At 46.8% G+C, this 21,310-nt stretch overlaps 2 protein-coding genes across 3 annotated transcripts in view; both read right to left on the minus strand.

Moving 5' to 3' along the window:
- Positions 1-7,708, minus strand: part of PLBD1 (phospholipase B domain containing 1) — a 33,873-nt gene extending 26,165 nt beyond the window's left edge. Inside the window, exon 1 of one of the 2 annotated variants that reach the window (XM_035127642.2) lies at positions 7,403-7,708. In XM_035127642.2, coding sequence (XP_034983533.1) covers positions 7,403-7,577 — 175 coding nt within the window. In that variant the 5' untranslated portion in view covers positions 7,578-7,708. The remainder of the gene's footprint in view (positions 1-7,402) is intronic. The other variant, XM_035127644.2, reaches the window with a different exon arrangement.
- Positions 7,709-16,266: 8,558 nt separating this feature from the next.
- The window catches only part of GUCY2C (guanylate cyclase 2C), a 46,778-nt gene continuing 41,734 nt past the window's right edge, over positions 16,267-21,310 (minus strand). The window contains exon 27 of the mRNA XM_035127020.2: positions 16,267-16,535. Within this exon, the coding sequence (XP_034982911.1) occupies positions 16,364-16,535 (172 nt within the window). The 3' untranslated portion in view covers positions 16,267-16,363. The remainder of the gene's footprint in view (positions 16,536-21,310) is intronic.

Genomic DNA, 21,310 nt, shown 5'->3' on the forward strand with positions numbered 1-21,310 from the left:
TTGAATGGTGGCAAATCTGTATTAACAGTCCATTTGTATTTTTTCATCTATTTTCTCTGGTACTTCTGTTTCAGAAGTGAATGCCTATTCACAGACAAGGGAGGGCCAGTTACAGAAGCCAACTCTGGTTCAGCCTCTGAGGCAATTTTAACTGGCACGCCAACATAATTTTAATCAACCCGTGTTAATGAGTTTCTCTTAAGAAAGATATTTTCATGTTGGAAAGAAGGAAGCATTAGGAAGCATCAGAGGATCTTGTCTCCACAAACATGGCAGGCTCTGAGGTGTAGGGAGCAGTGAGGCTGAGGCAAGCAAGGGCCCGCAGTCCAGCTCCCTGCCTGGCCAGGTGGGACTCACTAGCTTTGGGAAGAAGAAGTACAGTGGTACCTTGGTTTAAAAACAGCTTAGTTTATGAACAACTTGGATTAAGAACGCTGCAAACCCGGAAGTAGGTGTTTTGGTTTGTGAACTTTGCCTTGGAAGCAGAACATATTCCGCTTCCTGTTGAGTGTGTTCCATTTGTAAATTGAGTCCCCCGCGGCTATGGGAAAGCATGCCTTGGTTTAAGAACGCTTTGGTTTAAGAACGGACTTCCGGAATGGATTAAGTTCGTAAACCAAGGTACCACTGTATGTGATTCCTCAGCTGAAGGAGGCTTAGAACAGGTGAGGGTCATATGCATCGTCAAGCCCAGATGCTGCAATCAGCAAGCAAAGTATAAAAGGGAAACAGCTGAGGTGATTTGTCTGACCAGACCTCAGCATGGATGCGCCAGGATTTCTGAAGGACTGTGCTTCAGTTTGGACTTTAGACATGTGGATTGACCCTGGACTGGGGACTTGACATGCTGACTTGCCCCAAAGTAGGCCAGGGGCTCAGGAAAGTTGCTAATTTTGGCGTATAAAGCCCTATACAGCTTGGGATAAGGACACCTAAAACATAAGTTGAACCCTTGTATACCGAACTATATAGTCTCAGAGACCCCAGAGATATTGAAACAGCTGATTAACTCTTACGTAATATAAAACAAACCCACTATCTATATATATAAAAATGTAAAAATCGTGAAATTCCGTTTGACACTTTTCTCCGTAACCGCTTGACTGATCGTCCTGAAATTTTGACACAACGATCCAGGCCACTCCTAGAGCGTTGTTGGGGACAAAAATCCCTCAAATCGCACACCTGCCCAGGTGCAGACCTGCTTTTCCACCAAGTCAAACAGCGCCCTCAAGTGGCGTAGTACCCTCCTCCAACCCCTCCCTTCCTGTGAAATCTAAGCCACACCCACAAACCAAATGACATCATCATCAACCAAGCAAATCAAACCTCCAAAGCGGCCATTATCACACCACTAGGCTTTTCTTTTATGTAGGCCCCTGAGAGGCCGGGGGGGGGACCCACAGCAAACCAAGGCTTCCACTAGGGTTTTCTTTTATGTAGGCCCCTTACAGGCGGGGGGTGGGTGGGATCCACAGCAAACCAAGGCTTCCACTAGGCTTTTCTTTTATGTAGGCCCCTTACAGGCGGCGGCAGGGGGGGGGAAACCACCACTAGGCTTTTCTTTTATGTAGGCCCCTTACAGGCGGTGGGGGGGGGGGAAACCACCACTAGGCTTTTCTTTTATGTAGGCCCCTGACAGGCCGGGGGGGGAACCCACAGCAAACCAAGGCTTCCACTAGGGTTTTCTTTTATGTAGGCCCCTTACAGGCGGGGGGGACCACCACTAGGCTTTTCTTTTATGACAGGCCGGGGGGGGGAACCCACAGCAAACCAAGGCTTCCGCTAGGCTTTTCTTTTATGTAGGCCCGTGACAGGCCGGGGGGGGGGAACCCACAGCAAACCAAGGCTTCCACTAGGGTTTTCTTTTATGTAGGCCCCTGACAGGCCGGGGGGGGAACCCACAGCAAACCAAGGCTTCCCTATTCGCTTAGCATTCGCTATCACCATCAACAAATCACAAGGCCAATCATTACAATTCTGTGGATTATACCTAGAATCGGATTGCTTCTCACATGGACAACTATATGTTGCATGCTCAAGAGTCGGCAAACCAGATAATCTCTACATCTTCACAACAAATGGAACAACTAAAAATATTGTCTACCCACAAGTACTATCACATTAAAAAATAAATAAACAAACCCAACCCATAAACTAACAGTTCCTTCTCCAATGGTGGGGGCCAAGGTATGGAGATACATGGGGGAGGGGGCAACACTCCCCAGGGACAACAGAGGAAAGGCTATCCTACCGAAACACAGGAATGAGCTGGGGTGGAGGGAGGAGGGGCAGGATACGTCATGGATCGGGACAGGATTGGGGGGGGATCACAGGAAAAAACCACAGCAACGCGTGGCCGGGTCAGCTAGTTACCTTATATAAATGTATATTTGTAACAAACTACGGTAGTTTGATACACACTTATTAGAGGAGGAATGGAATAAAGAATTGGAGATCTCAATCTTGACCAAACAATGGGAAACTGTTAAGTTCTATAACTAGGATGTCAACCTCAAATTAAGACTCAAAAAACAAAACAAAAAACTGGACTCCATTATGCTTGTTTGTGAAAGGACTATCTAAGATGTCAAACAGCTGGAGATGTAACAGGGATAATGCCTCGTACAATGTTGTATATTGATACATTTTTGGCAGAAAGTAATAGAGATTATCAACACGAGTACAGTATATGAAACAATATTAAATTTGCCGAGAAAAATATCCTTTGAATTATCTACCCAATGCATAGAATCTAACAAAGGAACAATATGAAGGGACTCTCTGCACCCACACTTATGGCAAAAAGTCAGATATTGATGAACTGGAAAAATAAAAATGTAGCTCTCTTCAACGATTGGATTGAAGATATGTACAAACTCACTACACATGAACAAGTGGTGTACAAACGTAGACTTTCCATGGACAAATTCAGCAATATTTGGAATTCATTTTTATAAATATTGTATTAGGTTAAGGTTGGGTTAACTACAATAACATTTTTTTGGTAATGTACAGTATACAATTTTGTTTTCTACATCGGCACTATTTATTTCCCTTTTTGTGTGTATCTTATCTTACTCTGTACACTTGTAATTAAGTAAGACAAGAAATAGGTGGGGGAGGCCCTCCCTCAACAGATAAAGCCAGAGTATAAAGCAGAGAGTTTTAGTGTGTGGTGTAAGTTAGAAGTAAAGCAGCAAGCTGGAAACAAGAGTCAGAGAACAATCAATGTCTCATGTCTGTTTGAATCCAAAGCTGTGGCTATCAGGTTTTAATGCTGTGAACCTCTCCATTGCATGCTCAAGCTGTATATTTTTGTCAATAAACCAGGGCTCTTTTTCAGCTGGAACTCACTGGAACTTAGTTCTGGCACTTCTAAGGTTGGCGCCATTGCTGTTATAAGAGAACAAGGGAGGTGTTCACGGTGAGTTCCAGCACCTCTTTTTCTAGAAAAATAGCACTGCAATAAACCATATACAGTATTATAAAGACTACCACAGTCTCTGCTGTGCCTCATTTCGAAAGGAAACATGAACGCTGGGTAAGTGCCTAGAATCCCAGGAATCTCATACCACTTGGAGATTGGCATGGTGGGCAACAATATACTTCCAGCCTCTGCACTATCTGGAGAGCACGATAGCCTGTAGGAATACAGCAGCTGGCATACCTGGTGGATTTTTTTTAAAATGTACTTGTAGCCTGCACTTCATCAAATGGTGCCAGGGTAGGTTACAAAAAAAATCACAATTAAAAACAAGAACAGGGCACATCAATACAGGCTTGTGTTTTTTAAGGTACACTGCTTTATAGATAGATCTGCTACACCTTTATTTTTTTTAAAGCAGGGCTTCTGTGCTTTTAACACCTGCAGGCAGAAATCCAAAAGGTACAGCTTTTCTTCCTATGAAGACATACTGATGGAGAAAGCTGCACTTTTTGGATTTTTAAAGGCAGAGAAATAGCTGCCAGTATCTAGACTTAGCATAAATTTAATGTGGTTCAATTTCTATCCTTCCTCTAGATCTTTTTGCAAGGGCATGGACACTTTTTTTCTGGCAAGAATTGCACAGCTAAAAATATTCTGCATGTATTTTCCACCCTCTAGATATTCATCTTGAGAATGTGCAAAGTTACGCAAAGACACAAAGCGTGCACAAAAAAGGAAAAACAAGAAAAACTGCAAACCACCCTTAGACTCAAAGGGAATGGACAACAAATGAGACCTAAGGAGATAACAACATGCATTCCAGACAAGTCACAATCCTCCATTTGCAGCTTTTCCATCTACACATATGTTAAAGTGTGATAAACTAAAGAAAGAACTATGTTCAGCATGGTAGCACTACTTTGACACTTATTTTCAGCTTATTGTGGTAATCTTAACTCTACCCAGATAAATATACAAGTGCTTCAAATAAGCACTAACAAATGTACTTTTTTAAATCTTCCTTTTTGGTCACTTATGTTTTTTAAAGTGTTAGCTTTGATTTCAAAAACATGATCAGCAATCATTCTTCCCAAAATCTCTTTGCTTTTAAAACTTACGACAGCAAAGGAACTAAATGGTTCCCCTTCCCCATCTCCTTTTAGAGGAAACCATTTCTGAATTGCTGAATGGCCACAATTGCAGAACTTGCTCAGAGCTACCTGTTTCACTTTCTGCCACAAAAACAACACCCTGAAATTAAAGGACATGCTTAACATTTGTCATCTTCAGAAATGCATGGTTCCTTTCTGTTATTATTACATTATTTGTACACATTAAACAAAATTTTTGTAACCTTTCGGAAATTGGATGTACAGGCAGAAATGACTGATGGTGCCAAATCAGATATTTCACTGAGCATTTAAGTAGCTCAGCTAACTATCCATTTATCTACATTTGTACAACATTGAGTTTGCCAAATTCTGGCTTCAAAGCATTCCGTAGCTTTATTTATATTGGCTGGTCAAGGTTATGATTGCAATTAGATCCGCTAAAGAGGGGTAACTGGTGAACAAATAGAAAAGGGTTTCCTATCCTACTTGTGGGCTTCCCTGAAGTATCCAGTTGCTGAAGTTTAATTTTTCTGAGGTGCTGTGAAAGCACAACTTTTTCAAGACTACTGTATGACTTTTTTGCCATGTTCTAGTCCCACTGCAGTAATGTACACCCTTTGAAGCACTTTCTCCCCCTCAAAGAATTCTGGGCACAGTAGTTTACCCCTCACAGAATTACAGTTCCCAGCAACCCTTAAACTGTAACTCCAGAAATTATTTGAGACAACTAATGTGCTTCATGTCAACCTAGCAGTTCAAAAGCACGTCAAAGTGCAAGTAGATAAACAGGTACCACTCTGACAGGAAGGTAAACGGCATTTCTGCGCACTGCTCTGGTTTGCTAGAAGCGGCATAGTCATGCTGGCCACATGACCCGGAAGCTGTACACCGGCTCCCTCGGCCAGAAAAGCAAGATGAGCGCTGCAACCCCAGAGTTGTTCACGACTGGACCTAACGGTCAGGGGTCCCTTTACCTTTACCTTTACTGTGCTTCAAATATGCTTTAAAGTTATAGTGTGTACATAGTCTATGTCAGTGTTTCCCAACCTTGGGTCTCCAGCTGTTTTTGGACTACAACTCCCATCATCCCTAGCTAGCAAGACCAGTGGCCAGGGACGATGGGAATTGTAGTCTGAAAACAGCTGGAGACCAAAGGTTGGGAAACACTGGTCTATGTCTCTACTGAAGCACTAGAATCAAAGAGTTGGAAGGGACCCCCAAGGGTCTGTTCTACTGTCAAACAGCTCTTAATGTCAGAAAGTTCTTTCTGATTTATTCACTGGGTGCAGAGGAAATTCCTTCTGCTAACACTAGGTTGCATACTTTACACTCCCATCAAGATGCTTAAGTTTTCACACATCTCTTAGATACTAGGGCTGATAGGAAGAAGTTAAGAAAGCCAGGCTTTTTGAGTTGACATGCACCTGTATCCAAAAGGTTAGCATGCCCTTCAAAGGAAATACAAAGTGAGACATCAGAATAATCTGGCCAATGGAAATATGTTGATATGCCATAATATTGTGTATTAACTATTTTTTTGAAGACAGCAGCTCTAAAGGTGCGTCCAAGTTGTTTGGGAAATGTTAAATAAAGATTTAAAACAATAGAGACACGGGGGCGGGGGGATATGTTGAGGCAGAATAGATGGTGGTCACGTAAACGGTATTGGTTGAATGTATAATCGAACTCACTATGCTAGCTTGCCCATTCACCCATACCGGTAGAATTAATACACCAGCAGTACATATCTGCTGGTGTCCTGATTCTCCACACAGATGGGCCAATTTGCATGGTGGACCACAAGTGAGGTACAGTATATATGTGGCTGCTGTCACATCTCTTTCAGCTCTCATTAAAGCTGAAGGCTGTACAACATCGTTAATTCATAGCTCCAACTGATTCATGCAGTTTAATAATATATTCGAAGATTACAAGCACCATTGTTAATGCCATGTGATAGTTATGATGGCGATGTGCTGTAAAAATACTTTACATTAACACAGTACACTATGCTAATATTGGAATCAGTGGCTTTTCTTCTATTTTGCAATGCTTCTTTTAAAAGTACAGGAAACACAACTTCATCTACAAGGCAATAGCTAGTATTTCCAAGCTTTGATGTGGGCTCTTGAGGCTTTTTCATAATTCAGAATACAGAGTGCCCTGATGGTGTCTCACATCCCCTTAAGTGTTGTGTACAATTTGTTCTCCAACTACAGTAGTAGAAGGAGCAGTTGAGGGATGGAAGACTTTATGCAAGCTATGCAGGCAGCTTTGCTTAACTGCAGCTTATGCCCACATTTCTTTTTACTGTTGGATGCCCCTTTTTCAATCCATGTGACCTGACAGCCGCTAAGGTACGAACATTAAAAGTTACAACTGCAAGGAAAAACGCCTTTTTTATAGTATACAGTAATATTACCAAGATGGTGGTGGTGGTTGGAGATGTCTCATTTTGGGATCAATCAAATCACACACACACATCCTCTTATGACAAGACATTGGGTCTTTCTTGAGGACCAAAACAGCTGCATGGGTTTGGAGACCCTGCAGCCCCACAGCAACCTACAGAGATGCCATGCACCCCCGACTCCTCCAGGAGAAGCCCCTTTGCTTTTGAAATGTTGGAACCTGGGCAGCCTCGACCTATCAGCGCTCGGCGCCGTTTCAGCTCCGAACGAGCGGCGTCTCCGTGAGCATTTTTTAAAAATGTTGCATCTCTTTCAGCAAGGGCAGGCTCTGGAAAGGGGCAGCGGGGGGTGAAAACAAGAGACAGCCTGTTCCAGAAAGGTGTCCGGCTGCTCCTCCCTCCCTCCTTCCTTGGAACAGGGTTTCCCCTAAACGTATCCTAGTACCGAACCTGAGCAGGCTGTTCCCGGGGACTTTCCAGACACGCGTCTGTGGTCGTTCTCACCTGCTCGAGTTTCTGCCACGGCCCAGAGAAGGAAAAGCCCCCAAGAGCAGGACCACCAGCGGCTGGAGGAGGAGGAGAAAGAGGGCGAGAAGGAGGCGCCGCCGCCGCCGAGCCGGGCCATGCCGAATTGCGCTGGTGTGCGTGTGTTTGTATGTTTGCGTCTGTGTGTTGTGTCTCCGACTGAGGCGGCCCCGCGACTTGGCTAACTTTGCAGTCCTTAGTCAGGGCATGGCCCGCCCTCTGCCTGCCCCGGGGTAGCCACAACAGGTCCGCCCTAGCAGGCTTGGCGGGGTGGGATTAGAAAACTGGGAACGTCGCCACCCACCTCCTCTCCCGCCCCGAGCTTTTTCGCCTTTTTCATTTCTTTGTATATATTATTATTAGTTGTGCAAGGAGGCTGAAGGCCAGTCAGGCGCAGCTGTGAAGAACGCGTTTCTCTGTGAATGAAACACACGGTTTGTGGTTTCCCTAAACCTAAACTGAACGCGAAGGGATTCGCCCCGCGTGCGCTTTCGCTTCCCTGTGGTAGTTGCTAATCGGGGTGGATAAAATAAAGTGTTTTAAAAGTGGGTTACGCGAACCACTCCTCCAAACCCTACTAAGGCGTGCTTATGAGTCTCTGTTCGGGATCACATCATACAGAATTAGCTATTATTGAGGTGCTGTTAAAAGAGTGGTAAAAAATATGGGTACAGTATTTCAAGTTCTCCAAAGCTATTTTTTCAGGCTAGATACTCTTAAATAAGGCAAGCAAAACACACGCGCACAGATACATATGAAAGACTCAAATGCTATCTGACATGTTAGCAAAACTGGAGATTAATTTTAGGTGGTTAAGTGAGAAAGAGCCAGTAAAGCCAAATCCAGGTAGTGTTACCCATTGGCTGGAGAGCAGCCCACCCTCCCCCAAATTCCTATCATTAGACAGTGGGAATTCATCTTCTTACAATAGTAGAGTGGGATAACTTTCTGGAAAGCTAAACTTGTATTTTATGAGAAAAACAAAAATTGCAGGTAGTCATGCTCTGTAATACTGTATGTTAGGGTTGGAGTTTCACTTCTTTTAGGGTTGGAGTTTCACTTCTTTTTAAAATCCATTTTGTAACAAATTGAGGTCATTTCTAAATTTTATACACCACACTAGAAAACAACTATTGTTCCACCAAATTAAGTAGGGATTTGAAACCTCTCAGGTTTAAGACCATTGGACCATTCTTTGATATTTATTTACTTTACTTTACTTAGTTTACATAACAAAAGCATAAGTTCATTCCACGTATCTTTACAATTTGCCTTTTTTTTCTTCCCCCCCAGTCCTCCCCCCTCCCTTCCCACCCACCCCCCCCCCCCCGGATCGGGTGGACCATTCTTTGATTATCCAAATCCATAACTCACTAAACATGAAAAGAAAAAGCATTACTTTCTATAGATCTTTGTGTGTACAAACCTATTTTGTGCTGTTATATTGTAAGAGACCCAGCATTTTCAGTTGTCCAAACAGCGCATGGATTGGCATTTTCTGATAAAATATCCAAATCATGTGCTCTATGAAGAAAAGAGTCTCCTATCAAAGTTCCACTCTAAAGACACCAAACAATCTTGTGATTTAGTCCAGAGGCAAGATAAAATGATATTTTTGTTCCAAAGGTTTGTTTAGGTGGTGGTAATTTTAATCCCCAACTTCATGACAGTTAAGGAAAACAATCAACCCAAGGTCAAATAGATTTTCTGTTGTGGGGGAGAGGGTGCTGTTCTGTTCTCAGTTGCAAGGAGCCAAAATGGTGAATATATGAATGTACAGTAGAATGGTGTATAAAACCCATGGTTACCATTCTAATTTCCCTGTAGTAATCTCACATGTGGGTCAGAAGATCACTAGTTCAAGAGTGATCCACATTGGACTTATGCCCCAAACCGATTTTATTGGGAGCCTGTGGGAGGAAGAATGCAGTCTGCTACAGATGTTACCCATAGGAAGTGCTTGTGTGCCTTATTTTAGGTGTTAAGGATAAAAGTCCTACTAATAAACCGTGACATGTGTATGCAGTTGCTAATGGTTTTGTTTTCTTAAACCAAAACATGATTTTTCAGCTATAAATGTACTTTATTTCACAGCAAAGCAACTTTTCTTGTTCCACACTTCTCTAAATTACAAGTTCTTGGCAAGGAAGAAATAGATGAGCTATTACATTGCAGCTTCAGTTTATGATTTACAGCTGACAAATACAGATGAAAAAAATGTTCATCACATTATATGATACAGCTATGGAATTTGTTCAATTTAACTGCTTTCAGTTACTTGTTCCATTGCAGCCTTTGCCCATGATATTGAGGGTTACTGCCAAAGTATATTCAGATACGCTATCCAAAATGTCGTTTTTTCTTAGCATATTTATACCCATGGACTGTGGCTTAAATGGGTCTCTAATAACTGAAGTCTAACGTGACTATAAAACTTTACACTGGCTAGAATGTGACCCATAGTCAGTTTTATACAGTGCATGTACTGCTTGCTTATTTGTTTTATGTAAAACACTTCCTCCAATTCTCAAAGTGGCTTACAAAATATCTGTCGGATGCAGTCTTCCCATGCCTCTAAATTGCACCAGACTTCACTCCAGCTGTATCCATGACAATGTAGACTATAGCAAGAACTGGACTGCCCTCTGACATCCACTGTACCTTTATCATAGTGCAAAAATGGTATCTGTATTGTGCAGGTGTCTGCTTTGCTGTTTTCCTTTACTGCTACTTTAGCCCACAAGCACCAGACTGGATGTGAAGGGAGGTGCCCTCTGGGGAGCTGCCCTGTTTCCTTCCTCTTCAATTTTAGGAAGCAGTGTATCGGTAAAGCTTCCAATTCATCAAGAAGCATCTTGCATTGAGTCATTTGCAGTTTTGCCAATGTAGTAGAAGGAATGTTCTTCCCTCAGAATATTAACTACAGAGGACTCGCAAAGATAGGATCACATTTCTGTCCTCAATCCGGATGTGAGGGACAGGGGATATCGCGAAGTCCCTCCCCTCCTGAGTTCAAGCCCGTCCCCGAGCAAAGGGGAAAGCAGGGAGAGTTCCGATTCCAGTGGGGAAGCAGGAAGTCGTGTCCGAGGCTCAGGCAAGGTAGAGGAGCCAGGGTCCCAGGTGGGACAGGAAGGGGCAAGCAAGGGGGGAAGACCCATCCCTCCAACTCCAGAATTACGCAGGAAGAGGAGGGGCAAGAGGATGGGTCTGCCAAAGCTTTTGTGTTGGAGAAAGACGCGCCAAAAGCCATTAGGAGGTTCTGAAACCGACTGACAACATCGCTCCGTGTAAATAGCAATGACTTGAGCACTGTAAATACGCAGCACCAATAAAAGAATAAAATGCAGAGCTGCGTAGCGTCGTTACTCTGAAGTAGTCCACTCCGGCCACTGTGACAGCAACCTCCTAATCATTTTTGGGCTACTTCGGAGTTGCCGGGATGAGCGTGTCCGAGGCGGAGAAGTGGCGGCAGATCGCTGAGCAAGCCCAGCTAGAACTGCAACAGCTGTCGCTGCAGGCGCAGGGAGAATTGAAGGCAGCTAAAGAGGAGACTAAGAAGGTCCAGGACGACCGGCTACAACTTGCGGAACAGGTGAGAGAGCTCCAGGAAAAAGAGCAGCATTTAAGGGCGGTGGCGGTAGACCTCCAAAACAAGCTGGATGCAGAGAAAAACAAGGCGGGAGGGGCTCCCCAAGTCCAAGTGCTGCCAGGAAGGAGAGCAGGGACCCTTGTAAGCAAGTTCAATGGAGACCCGAAGGAGTTTCAGGGCTTTGAGACTGAGATCGTGTATGCTCTTGAGCTGCACCAGAATGAGTTCCCCGATGATGAGCACAGAGTAGCGTTTATTGTGGAACATCTCACCGGAGCAGCCAGGGAGTGGCTAAGACCATTAATCGCAACCAAGAATCCTTGCATGAAAAATGTCCAACAATTTCTAGAAGGTTTGAGGACGATGTATTCGTCCGATAGTCATTTGGACCAGACTAAGGAGGAACTGCATAATTTACGCCAAGGAAATATGACAGTTCGCGCATATTGGGCGAAATTCACCATGCTGGTGCACAGACTGGGGTGGGTTTTGGATTCGCCTCCCATGCAAGCTGCGTTTTACTTGGGTTTGAGCGAGGAGGTGAAGGATGAACTCTCGAGAGGTCCAAAGCCCAGTACTATGGATCAGCTGAGCAAAGCAGCTCTGGCGGTGGGGGTGAGGCAGGAATCCCGGTGGAACGACAAGCAAGCGACGCGCGCAAAGCGGGCTTGGTTCCCACGGTCGCAGGAGAAGCCACTCCCTCAACAACCCTTTCAGGCCACGCCTGGAGCCAGCCAGGACCAGGAGCCCATGCAGATTGATAGCGCGCGCGCGCGGGCTTTTCAAACCCCAGCGGCGCCAAGACGCAAGGAGGGAAGGGGCGGGAATTGCTTTCTCTGCAACTCACCCCAGCATCTCGTCAGAGACTGCCCACATCGCAGGGAGTGGCAAGGAAAGGCGGGAACGGTGGTGCCCTCCCCCACTGACGCAGCACCACAGCAGGGAAACGGGAAAGCCTGGCTGCAGGAGACAAGGGGCAGCAGCCAGGCACAGTCAGCAGACAACAGCCCCAGCCCGCCCACCCGCACAGAGAGGTGCAGAGCCAGCCCACCCCTCCCAGAGCAGGAGTGGTTCTAGAAGTGACGCTAACGCTCCCAAATGGCTATCCCCTGACGGTCCTCGCCTTAATTGACAGTGGGGCGTCCGCCAACTTCTTCTCGAGAAGCTTTGCAGAAGAGCACCAAATCCAGCTTTTGCAGTTGGATTTTCCTCTGCACGTAGCAACCATTGACGGCAGGGAGCTGCTGGGAGGGGCCATCACACATCAAACCCCCCCCATGAGAATGACGGTGGGAAGGCACTCAGAGACACTGGCGTTCAACGTCACCACCATCTCAGACCCCCCCGTCGTCTTAGGCATGAGCTGGCTGGCGCGCCACGACCCCTCCATCAGTTGGCACCAGAGGTGCATCACGTTTGGGTCAGACTTTTGTCTGGAACATTGCATGCAGCACCAACCAGGGGAGGGGCCTCCGATAGCCACGGTGGCCACCATGCACGTCAAAGGTGGTGAGGCGATACCCAAGCAGTACTGGGACCTGCAGGAGGTCTTCAGCGAAGCGGAGTCCGACCACCTACCCCCGCACAGGCCTTTTGACTGCCAGATCAACCTGGTGCCAGGGGCGACGATACCCCCAGCCAAGCTGTACGCCATGTCAGACCAGGAGCTGGAGGATCTGCGCGCTTTCATCGACAAGAACCTCAAGCGGGGGTTCATAAGGGAAAGCAAGGCAGCAGGGGGCAGCCCGGTCTTCTGGGTGGACAAGAAAGACACGCAACAGCGCCGTCTTGTGGTGGACTTTAGACGGCTGAATTCGGTGACAGAGCCCGTGGCTTTCCCCATGCCCAGAGTGGATGATCTCCTGACAGCGGCACGCAGGGGCAAGATTTTCACCAAGCTGGACCTAAGGGGGGCGTACAACTTGATCAGGATCCGGGAAGGAGATGAATGGAAAACCACGATGTTCACGCCTCTGGGCTCTTTTGAATATCTGGTGATGCCCTTCGGTTTGCAAGGGGGCTCAGCATGCTTCCAGGCCTTCATGCACCACGTCCTGGGGTCCCTCCTCTTCAGGAAATGCTTGGTCTTCCTAGATGACATCCTTATCTACTCGAATGACCCAGTGCAGCATGTGAAAGATGTCAGAGAGGTGTTGCAACGCCTGAAGGAGCACCACCTGTATGTGAAGCTGGAGAAGTGCAAGTTTCACACCAAAGAGGTGGACTTCCTGGGCTACAAGCTGTCAGACAAGGGGCTGGCGATGGACAAGGACAAGGTGCAGGCCATCCTAGACTGGCACAGCCCCAGGACGCGCAAAGATGCCCAACGCCTACTAGGCTTCGCTAACTTCTACAGGAAGTTCATCAAGAACTTCTCTCGCGTTACGGCTCCCATCACGGACTGCCTGAGAGGCAAGCAGAAGTTCAAGTGGACACCAGAGGCGCAAGCAGCGTTCGAAAGCCTCAAGAGAGTGTTCGCCTCAGACCAAAACCTGTTCCATGTGGTGCAGGACGCGCCCCTACGCATTGAGACAGATGCTTCTGAAAAAGCTGTGGGCGCAATTTTGTTGCAACTGGACGCCAACAGGGAGTGGAGACCCTGTGCCTTCTTCTCCAGGAAGCTGACACAGCCTGAACGCAACTACACAGTGTTTGATAGGGAACTTCTTGCGATCTACGCTGCGTTCCAGCACTGGCGACACTTCCTGGTGGGCGCGAAGCACCCCATCCAGGTGTGCACAGACCACAAGAACCTGGAGTTCTGGAGAACTGCCAGGGTGCTCAACCAGCGGCAGATACGGTGGGCGGAGTTCTTCTCGAACTTCAACTTCTCCATCCACTACATCCCGGGGGAGCAGAATGTCAGGGCGGATGCCCTCTCCCGCAAGCCAGAGTACATGGAGGAGGAGGCGCCACCAGCCCCAAGGCACATTTTCCCCCCGTCGGCATGGTCCTGCGGAGCAGCTGTGGTGAGCGAGGCAGAACTCACAGCACTGACGGCAGCGGATGAATTTGCCAACCGCATATTCAGAGAACTGAGAGGGGGGAGGGAGCAGGCAAAAGACTTTGCAGAACGCAGAGGGCTGCTTTTCTACAAGGGTGCGCTGTACCTACCCACCACCCAGCTTCGACGTACGGTCCTCAAGCAGATGCACGACAACCCTACAGCGGGGCATTTTGGAAGGGACAAAACCGCTCACCTAGTCATGAGACACTTCTGGTGGCCAGGGGTGCGGGAAGATGTTCGAGACTATGTAAGGGGCTGTACCACCTGCCAGCGGGCGAAGGTGGTCAGAGCAGCGCCACCAGGGTTGCTGGAGCCCTTAGCCACACCACACAGGCCGTGGGAAGTGGTGTCCATGGACTTCATCACAGATCTGCCTTCGTCCAGGGGTAAGACTGCAGTGTTGGTGGTGGTGGACCTTATGTCCAAAATGTGTCACTTTATACCGTGTGCCAGGGCAGTCTCGGCAGAAGAGACAGCCAAACTGTTTGTTGATCACATTTTCAGACTGCATGGATTACCTTTAAGGGTTATTTCGGATCGTGGCCGCCAATTTGTTTCCAGGTTCTGGCGGCGGCTCATGAACCTCCTGCAGGTGGAGGTCAGCTTGTCGACGGCTAGACACCCGCAGACCAACGGACAAGCGGAGAGGGTCAACGCCATTCTGCAGCAGTACCTGAGATGCTACGTCAGCCAGCGGCAAACGGACTGGGTGGATCGCTTGCCACTAGCAGAATTTGCCTACAACAATGCAGTGCACGTCTCCACAGGGGTGTCGCCCTTTAAGGCCAATTACGGGCGCGACCTCAGATCTTTCCCAGAGAGGGAGAGGGAGGAGGAGGAGGAGGAGGGCCCACAGGCTGAGGATTGGGCAGAGGAACTGGAGACGGTGCACCAGCAGCTCAGAGAACACTTGGAGAGGGCCAAGGAAGCGTACAAAAAGGGGGCAGATCGCCACAGGCGACAAGGGGAGGTCATCAGGGTGGGGGACAAGGTGTGGTTGTCCTCGGAGGGCCTTCCCACCAGAGGGAGGTGCAAAAAGCTGGCACCCAAAAGGCTGGGCCCCTTCACGGTCACGCAACAGGTAAACCCGGTGGCATACAGGCTGGCACTGCCAGAGGACATGAGGGTGCATCCAGTGTTTCATAGATCGCTGCTGTCGCCGTACAGGGAAAGCAGCAGGCTCCGAGACAGCGCACAAACCCCCGAGGGAGGGGGGGAGAGGGAAGGCAGGGAGCAACTCAATGAGGCCACGGCCATCCTGGATTCAAGGTGGGGGGTGGGGGGACTGGAGTACCTCATGACATGGGAGGATGCTCCACCGTCCCAGAATGAATGGGTCCCAGCCACTCAGATACAGGAGGAATTCTTGGTGGAAGAATTTCACGCCCTCTTTCCCCACAGACCCAAGCCCTGGCACATGGAAAGGGAGGGGGAGGAGGAGGAGGCACGGGAGAGCAGCTCACCATGGCGCTGGGAAGCGGAGTTTGAGGAACCAGAGGATGAGGTATGGGTGTCACCGAGATCCACCCAGTCAGAGGAAGGAGCAGATTGGCAGAACGTTTTTACCCCCACCAGCTCTGACGCCACGGACTTTTTGGGATTCCCGTCCGCCCAGGCGGAAGGGGGGGGCTCGCAGGACTGGGGGGAGGTATTCACACCAACGGGCTCGGAGAGCACTGAGTTCTTAGGCTTCCAGTCGTCACCGACACATGGGGGGGGCCTGGGGAGGGGTGAAGGAGAGCTTGGGAGGGGGGTGGATGTGAGGGACAGGGGATATCGCGAAGTCCCTCCCCTCCTGAGTTCAAGCCCGTCCCCGAGCAAAGGGGAAAGCAGGGAGAGTTCCGATTCCAGTGGGGAAGCAGGAAGTCGTGTCCGAGGCTCAGGCAAGGTAGAGGAGCCAGGGTCCCAGGTGGGACAGGAAGGGGCAAGCAAGGGGGGAAGACCCATCCCTCCAACTCCAGAATTACGCAGGAAGAGGAGGGGCAAGAGGATGGGTCTGCCAAAGCTTTTGTGTTGGAGAAAGACGCGCCAAAAGCCATTAGGAGGTTCTGAAACCGACTGACAACATCGCTCCGTGTAAATAGCAATGACTTGAGCACTGTAAATACGCAGCACCAATAAAAGAATAAAATGCAGAGCTGCGTAGCGTCGTTACTCTGAAGTAGTCCACTCCGGCCACTGTGACAGCACCCATACAATACTGCAAATATGTAGGTTGTGTAAAAATTTGTCTTATATATTATTTAAATCTAACTTTCAGGGATTCTTGAGTCGTACTCTTTATCCAGTTTTACAGGTAGGTACTGGTTTTTTCTGTAGCCAACTGCAGGTATTCCAGAGTGCCTTTGCGACAACTAGGCACACGTGTAATCTCTCGCACCTGAAATTCTTCTGTTTGCTTTTTCAGAAGACAATTGGTTATCATCTCAGCAAAGTCAGCTTGCAAACGCTGCTGATTCTCCCTGGAAATAGCAGGAGAAAATTGGTTTAAGTGACGAGATATATTTACTATGATTCTTAATTATAAGGCCTTCAAAGATTATTCTATTCAACCTCCTTACTTGATATTTGAAATCCATTCATAATGCTGAAGGCCAACTACACATTATTCTGGAGCTCTCTGTTTGGAGCTCTTGATGGAGAATGTGTCAGATCATCACTGCTGCACTGCAACAAACTTCCAAGGACTGCCACCTTCCTTAGAAGTTCCACTGCCATTACTTCCTTTGAACCTTAACCTCTGGTCAGAAAGGTCCCAAAGGTTCTGGGATAACCACAAACCAGGACCAGAGCAAGCACCAACTATAATCCCCTCATTATTGTAAGGTGACTCCAGCCTGCCCTTGGTTTATACAAGTATTGTAACATAAAATAGTAATGTCATATGAGACAGGAATACCCCCTGAGCTTACAAAGTCAACCAGTCAAAATCCCAAATGGAAGAAAGATTTATTTACGATCAGAGAGCAATAAAAACTGGGGTATTAGGAGCAAACAGAGATCAAAGAGCACCATCACAAACCAAATTTAAAGTATAGTTTCTATCTACGATGCAGCACCTAAATTCTCATAAATCAGAATGCTAGTGAAGGCCAAGTTGGATGTTCAAAAGTTTCCAAAGCACATGATTGGATTTAAGAATTCTGTGGACCAAGCTAAGGGGCACGCTGGGGGAGCTGGATCCTCCAATCATCTTATGACCTCAAGAAACGGGGCCTTGAGCTTTGACATGTATATCAGTTAAATGGTGTTTTGACACCTCCATAGGGAGCAGAAGACTCCCTATGGATTGCAGATGAGTAGCAAAGGAATGTCGCCCATCTCTGCTGCTACACAGAATAGAGGGAATTTCCTGTCAAGGATGAATGTGGATGCCCAGTATGTAGGATGGAAGCAAGGTAGAAATGGTGCAACTGAACCATTTTCACAGATAACTTCCTGCACTAATTTTTATTTATATTTCTTATTGTCACAGGATGCCGGTGGTGACTACTCTAGAGTAACGACTCTCCACATTCTTGCCTTTTAAGGTTTTATTATGTGCAGTCTATTTACAGTGATTCAGCTGTACAAGATACATCCTTCAAGTCCGAACCAGAACCCGAGAATGGCGCGCTCCGCGTTCTCTTCCAGCATAAGAGTCTGGGCACGCCAAAACGTCCTCCCCGCCTTCTCCTGCGTAATTCCGGAACCGGAGGGGGAAAGGGTCTCCTTTCCCTGTTTTCCTTCTCCCCCTTTCCCCCCCTCTCTCTTCCTCCCCTCTCCTATGCTGCCAGAGCCCTGTCTCCTCCTTTCTCTTTCCTCACTCGACTCCTCCCCCTCCCCGCTGGCTTCGCTGCTGGTGGAGGAACTGCTTCTCAGGATGGGAGGGGGCTGTCTGTACTCCCTGCCCCTTACACTTATATTTATAATTCTTATTTATATAAGGGAAGGACTAAGTGCAGGGCTCCAGTATAGGGGAAATCTAATCCCCTCCCGCATGTCGCAACCCGAAGCTAAGTCTCTTTCTCTTGGGCTCCTTCCTCTTCACTGCAAATGGAAAATCTTGCAGCTACAAGTTGTTTTGCTCTGCATTTAGTAGCTCAGATGCATTGTGTGATCTGGACTGGGGCCACAGCCTAGTGGGAGAGGATTAGATTTGCCCTACTTAAGAGCATACCTAGAAGTGCCTGCTGTATCGGGTCAGGGTGCATCTAATCCAGCATTTTGTTCTCAGTGACCAACCAGATGCCAATGGGAAACTTCCAAGCAGGATCAGGGTGTAATGGTGCTTGCAATTCCCTGTACAGTATCTGATATTTAGAAGCATAGTGCCTATGACAGTTAAGGTAGAACATGGTGATCCTGGCCATTGATAGCCATATCCTCCATGCATTTGTTTAATCTTTTAAAGCCATCCAAGTTGGTTAACACCATTACCTCTTGTGGAAGCAAATTCCACAGTTTAGAAATGCATTGTATGAAGTAATGCTTTCTTTTGGTTATCCTGACTCTTCCAATATTCAGTTTCATTGAACTCCCCTGAGTTCTAGTATTATGGCAGTATGCTAGTGACACTCAGATCTATATCAGAGGCTTAGCTGGGCTTGCCTTGTGCATGGATAATATCCCTTACTGTACCAAGTCAAGCCCAGCCAAAATTTAGCTTCTAGATCTTGGAAGAGCAGCTGTCAAATTTTATTCTCTGTTTCCTTTTCTCTTTCTGTATCTTCTATTATTTGAAATATAAAATAGATCAATATATCAACAACATTAACATATGAATATAGAAAGCCTATTACTGCAGATGGGGAGACAGGTGGCGCTGTGGGTTAAACCACAGAACCTAGGGCTTGCCGATCAGAAGGTCAGCGGTTCAAATCCCCGTGATGGGGTAAGCTCCCGTTGCTCGGTCCCAGCTCCTGCCAACCTAGCAGTTCGAAAGCACATCAGAGTGCAAGCAGATAAATAGGTACTGCTCCGGCGAGAAGGTAAACGGCATTTCCGTGTGCTGCTTTGGTTCGCCAGAAGCGGCTTAGTCATGCTGGCCACATTACCTAGAAGCTGTACACCGGCTCCCTCAGCCGATAACGCAAGATGAGCACCGCAACCCCAGAGTCGGTCATGACTGGTCATAATTTACCTTTATTATTGCAGATATTCAAAGTAGTGAAGAATTACTGTATTTTTCTGTCTATAAGATGCCCCCGTGTATAAGACGCCTCCTATTTTTTAGGGACTCTGATTTAAGAAAATGGGGAGGGGATCTATCCATGTATAAGACACCCCAAATTCTGGACATTATTTTTAAGGGGGAAAGCCTAGTCCTATACATGGAAAAATCTGGTACTTAATATTTCAACCCTATAAAAGAAGAAAAATAAAAAGGAGAGTGACTGGGAAACAAGTGATGCAAGAGAAAGATGGAAGGCACAGTACAGAAAACATTCCAAGAATTATAATCCGACACCAGTGTCACTTGAGCAAAGGATCCCATTCCCCCTTCATTGAATAACCTCATATGAACAAAGCTATACCACTCACAAATTAAAGGCAGAGCACACACTGATGTATGTCAGTACAGTGGTACCTCGGGTTACAAACACCTCAGGCTAGAAACACTTCGGGTTACAGAGTCCGCTAACCCAGAAGTAGTACCTCGGGTTAAGAACTTTGCCCCAGGATGAGAACAGAAATTGTGCGGTGGCGGCAACAACAGGAGGCCCTATTAGTGGTACCTCAGGTTAAGAACGGTTTCAGGTTAAGAATGGACCTCCATAACAAATTAAGTTCGTAACCAGAGGTACCACTCACTGGCGGAGGAAGAGGAGTGTGGGGGGAGCGCACCACCCCTGGCAATGCGATCCCGGTGGGGTGCCATTGCAGCTGCCCCCCTGTCCACGCTGGGCACCACACCCCTGCAGGCGGCGTGCCAGCCCCGCCCCCGCCTGGTCTCCGCCCCTCCCCCGGTTCCGGAGCATGAAGCTCCGCCACAGGTACCACTGTATTAACATCACATCTTTCATTGACCCACAGGGTCAAGATGCCAGATAGAAAAAATAATCACAGTGGTATACTTCCAAATGTTGTTCAAAACAGAACACTTTGTGTTCATATTGTATTGTAATGGCCATTGGCTATAAACAAGAAAAATGATTGAATTGAATTGAATAAAGGAAATATATCCTACTCTCTCCCCCAATCTTTTTCCTTTTCATAAGAGCAAACCTAATCAAACATTTTTGTTTTTAAAAACATGCTTATTTTGATGGATATTGTGTTTGTATTGTATATAGTGTGTGCACTGCTTAGCAATTTTAAAAACACTAAGTGGTTTAGAAATGCTTTTTAAATAAAATGGCGGTCATACCACCACATGTGTAATTCACCTTAGGTCAAAGTGTTGCCTACTTATGGGCCCCTCCCAACACTCCAGTGTGCAAGCCTGTAAGGAGTAGCAAGATGTTCACACCAGGTGTTAAGACACGTGACTGACAAAATAAAGAGAAGCCTGAAATTACTGAGTTAATTGTTTAAGCTTTGTCATAGATCTGTAACACAAACTAGAGAAGCTCATCTTCAAGAGCAGAATGACTGGCAAGACCTATTATATAAACCAAAATACCACCTTAGTTCTATAATATATATTACAGAATGCAAATACCATGAAAGCCATATGCAGTATGTTAGAAAAACAACTAGAGTCTTTTATGCCTATTTCAGAAATCTCAGTAATCACACACACACAACAACCCTGAACAACCTGTTACAAAACATTTTGACCTTTCAGACTTGGGAATATTTCCAGTGGAAAAAAGGGCAGTCAAAACAAGAGGACTTCTGTAGATACAGACTTAACATCATAACGCCACATGGCTTTGCCTCAGAGGATAATTCTTAAACTTTTACCTTTGCCTTTAGTTCTTTTTTTAATTATCCCACTTATAGAACAGCTTCTACCTTGCTGGAAATTCCCTGTGTTCTCAGGGGGTTCTTAGAACACCTGGACTACCAACTTGCCTGATTTTACCGTGTTTCTCATAAAATAAGACACCGTCTTATATTTATTTTTCCTCAAAAAAACCCCACAGTGGCTTATTTTTGGGGGATGTCTTATTTTTTCGAACAGGAGCCGACAACAGCGCACTGCGCTGAGCCCCGACCCAGCGGGACAGGGCTCGAGGCAGCAGCACTCGCCGCGCGGGACCCAGGGAGAGCTGGGGAGCAGAAAATTAAAACGGCAAGGCTGCCCTCCCAT

Source organism: Zootoca vivipara, chromosome 10 (genome assembly GCF_963506605.1).
Source record: "Zootoca vivipara chromosome 10, rZooViv1.1, whole genome shotgun sequence".
Lineage (NCBI taxonomy): Eukaryota > Metazoa > Chordata > Lepidosauria > Squamata > Lacertidae > Zootoca > Zootoca vivipara.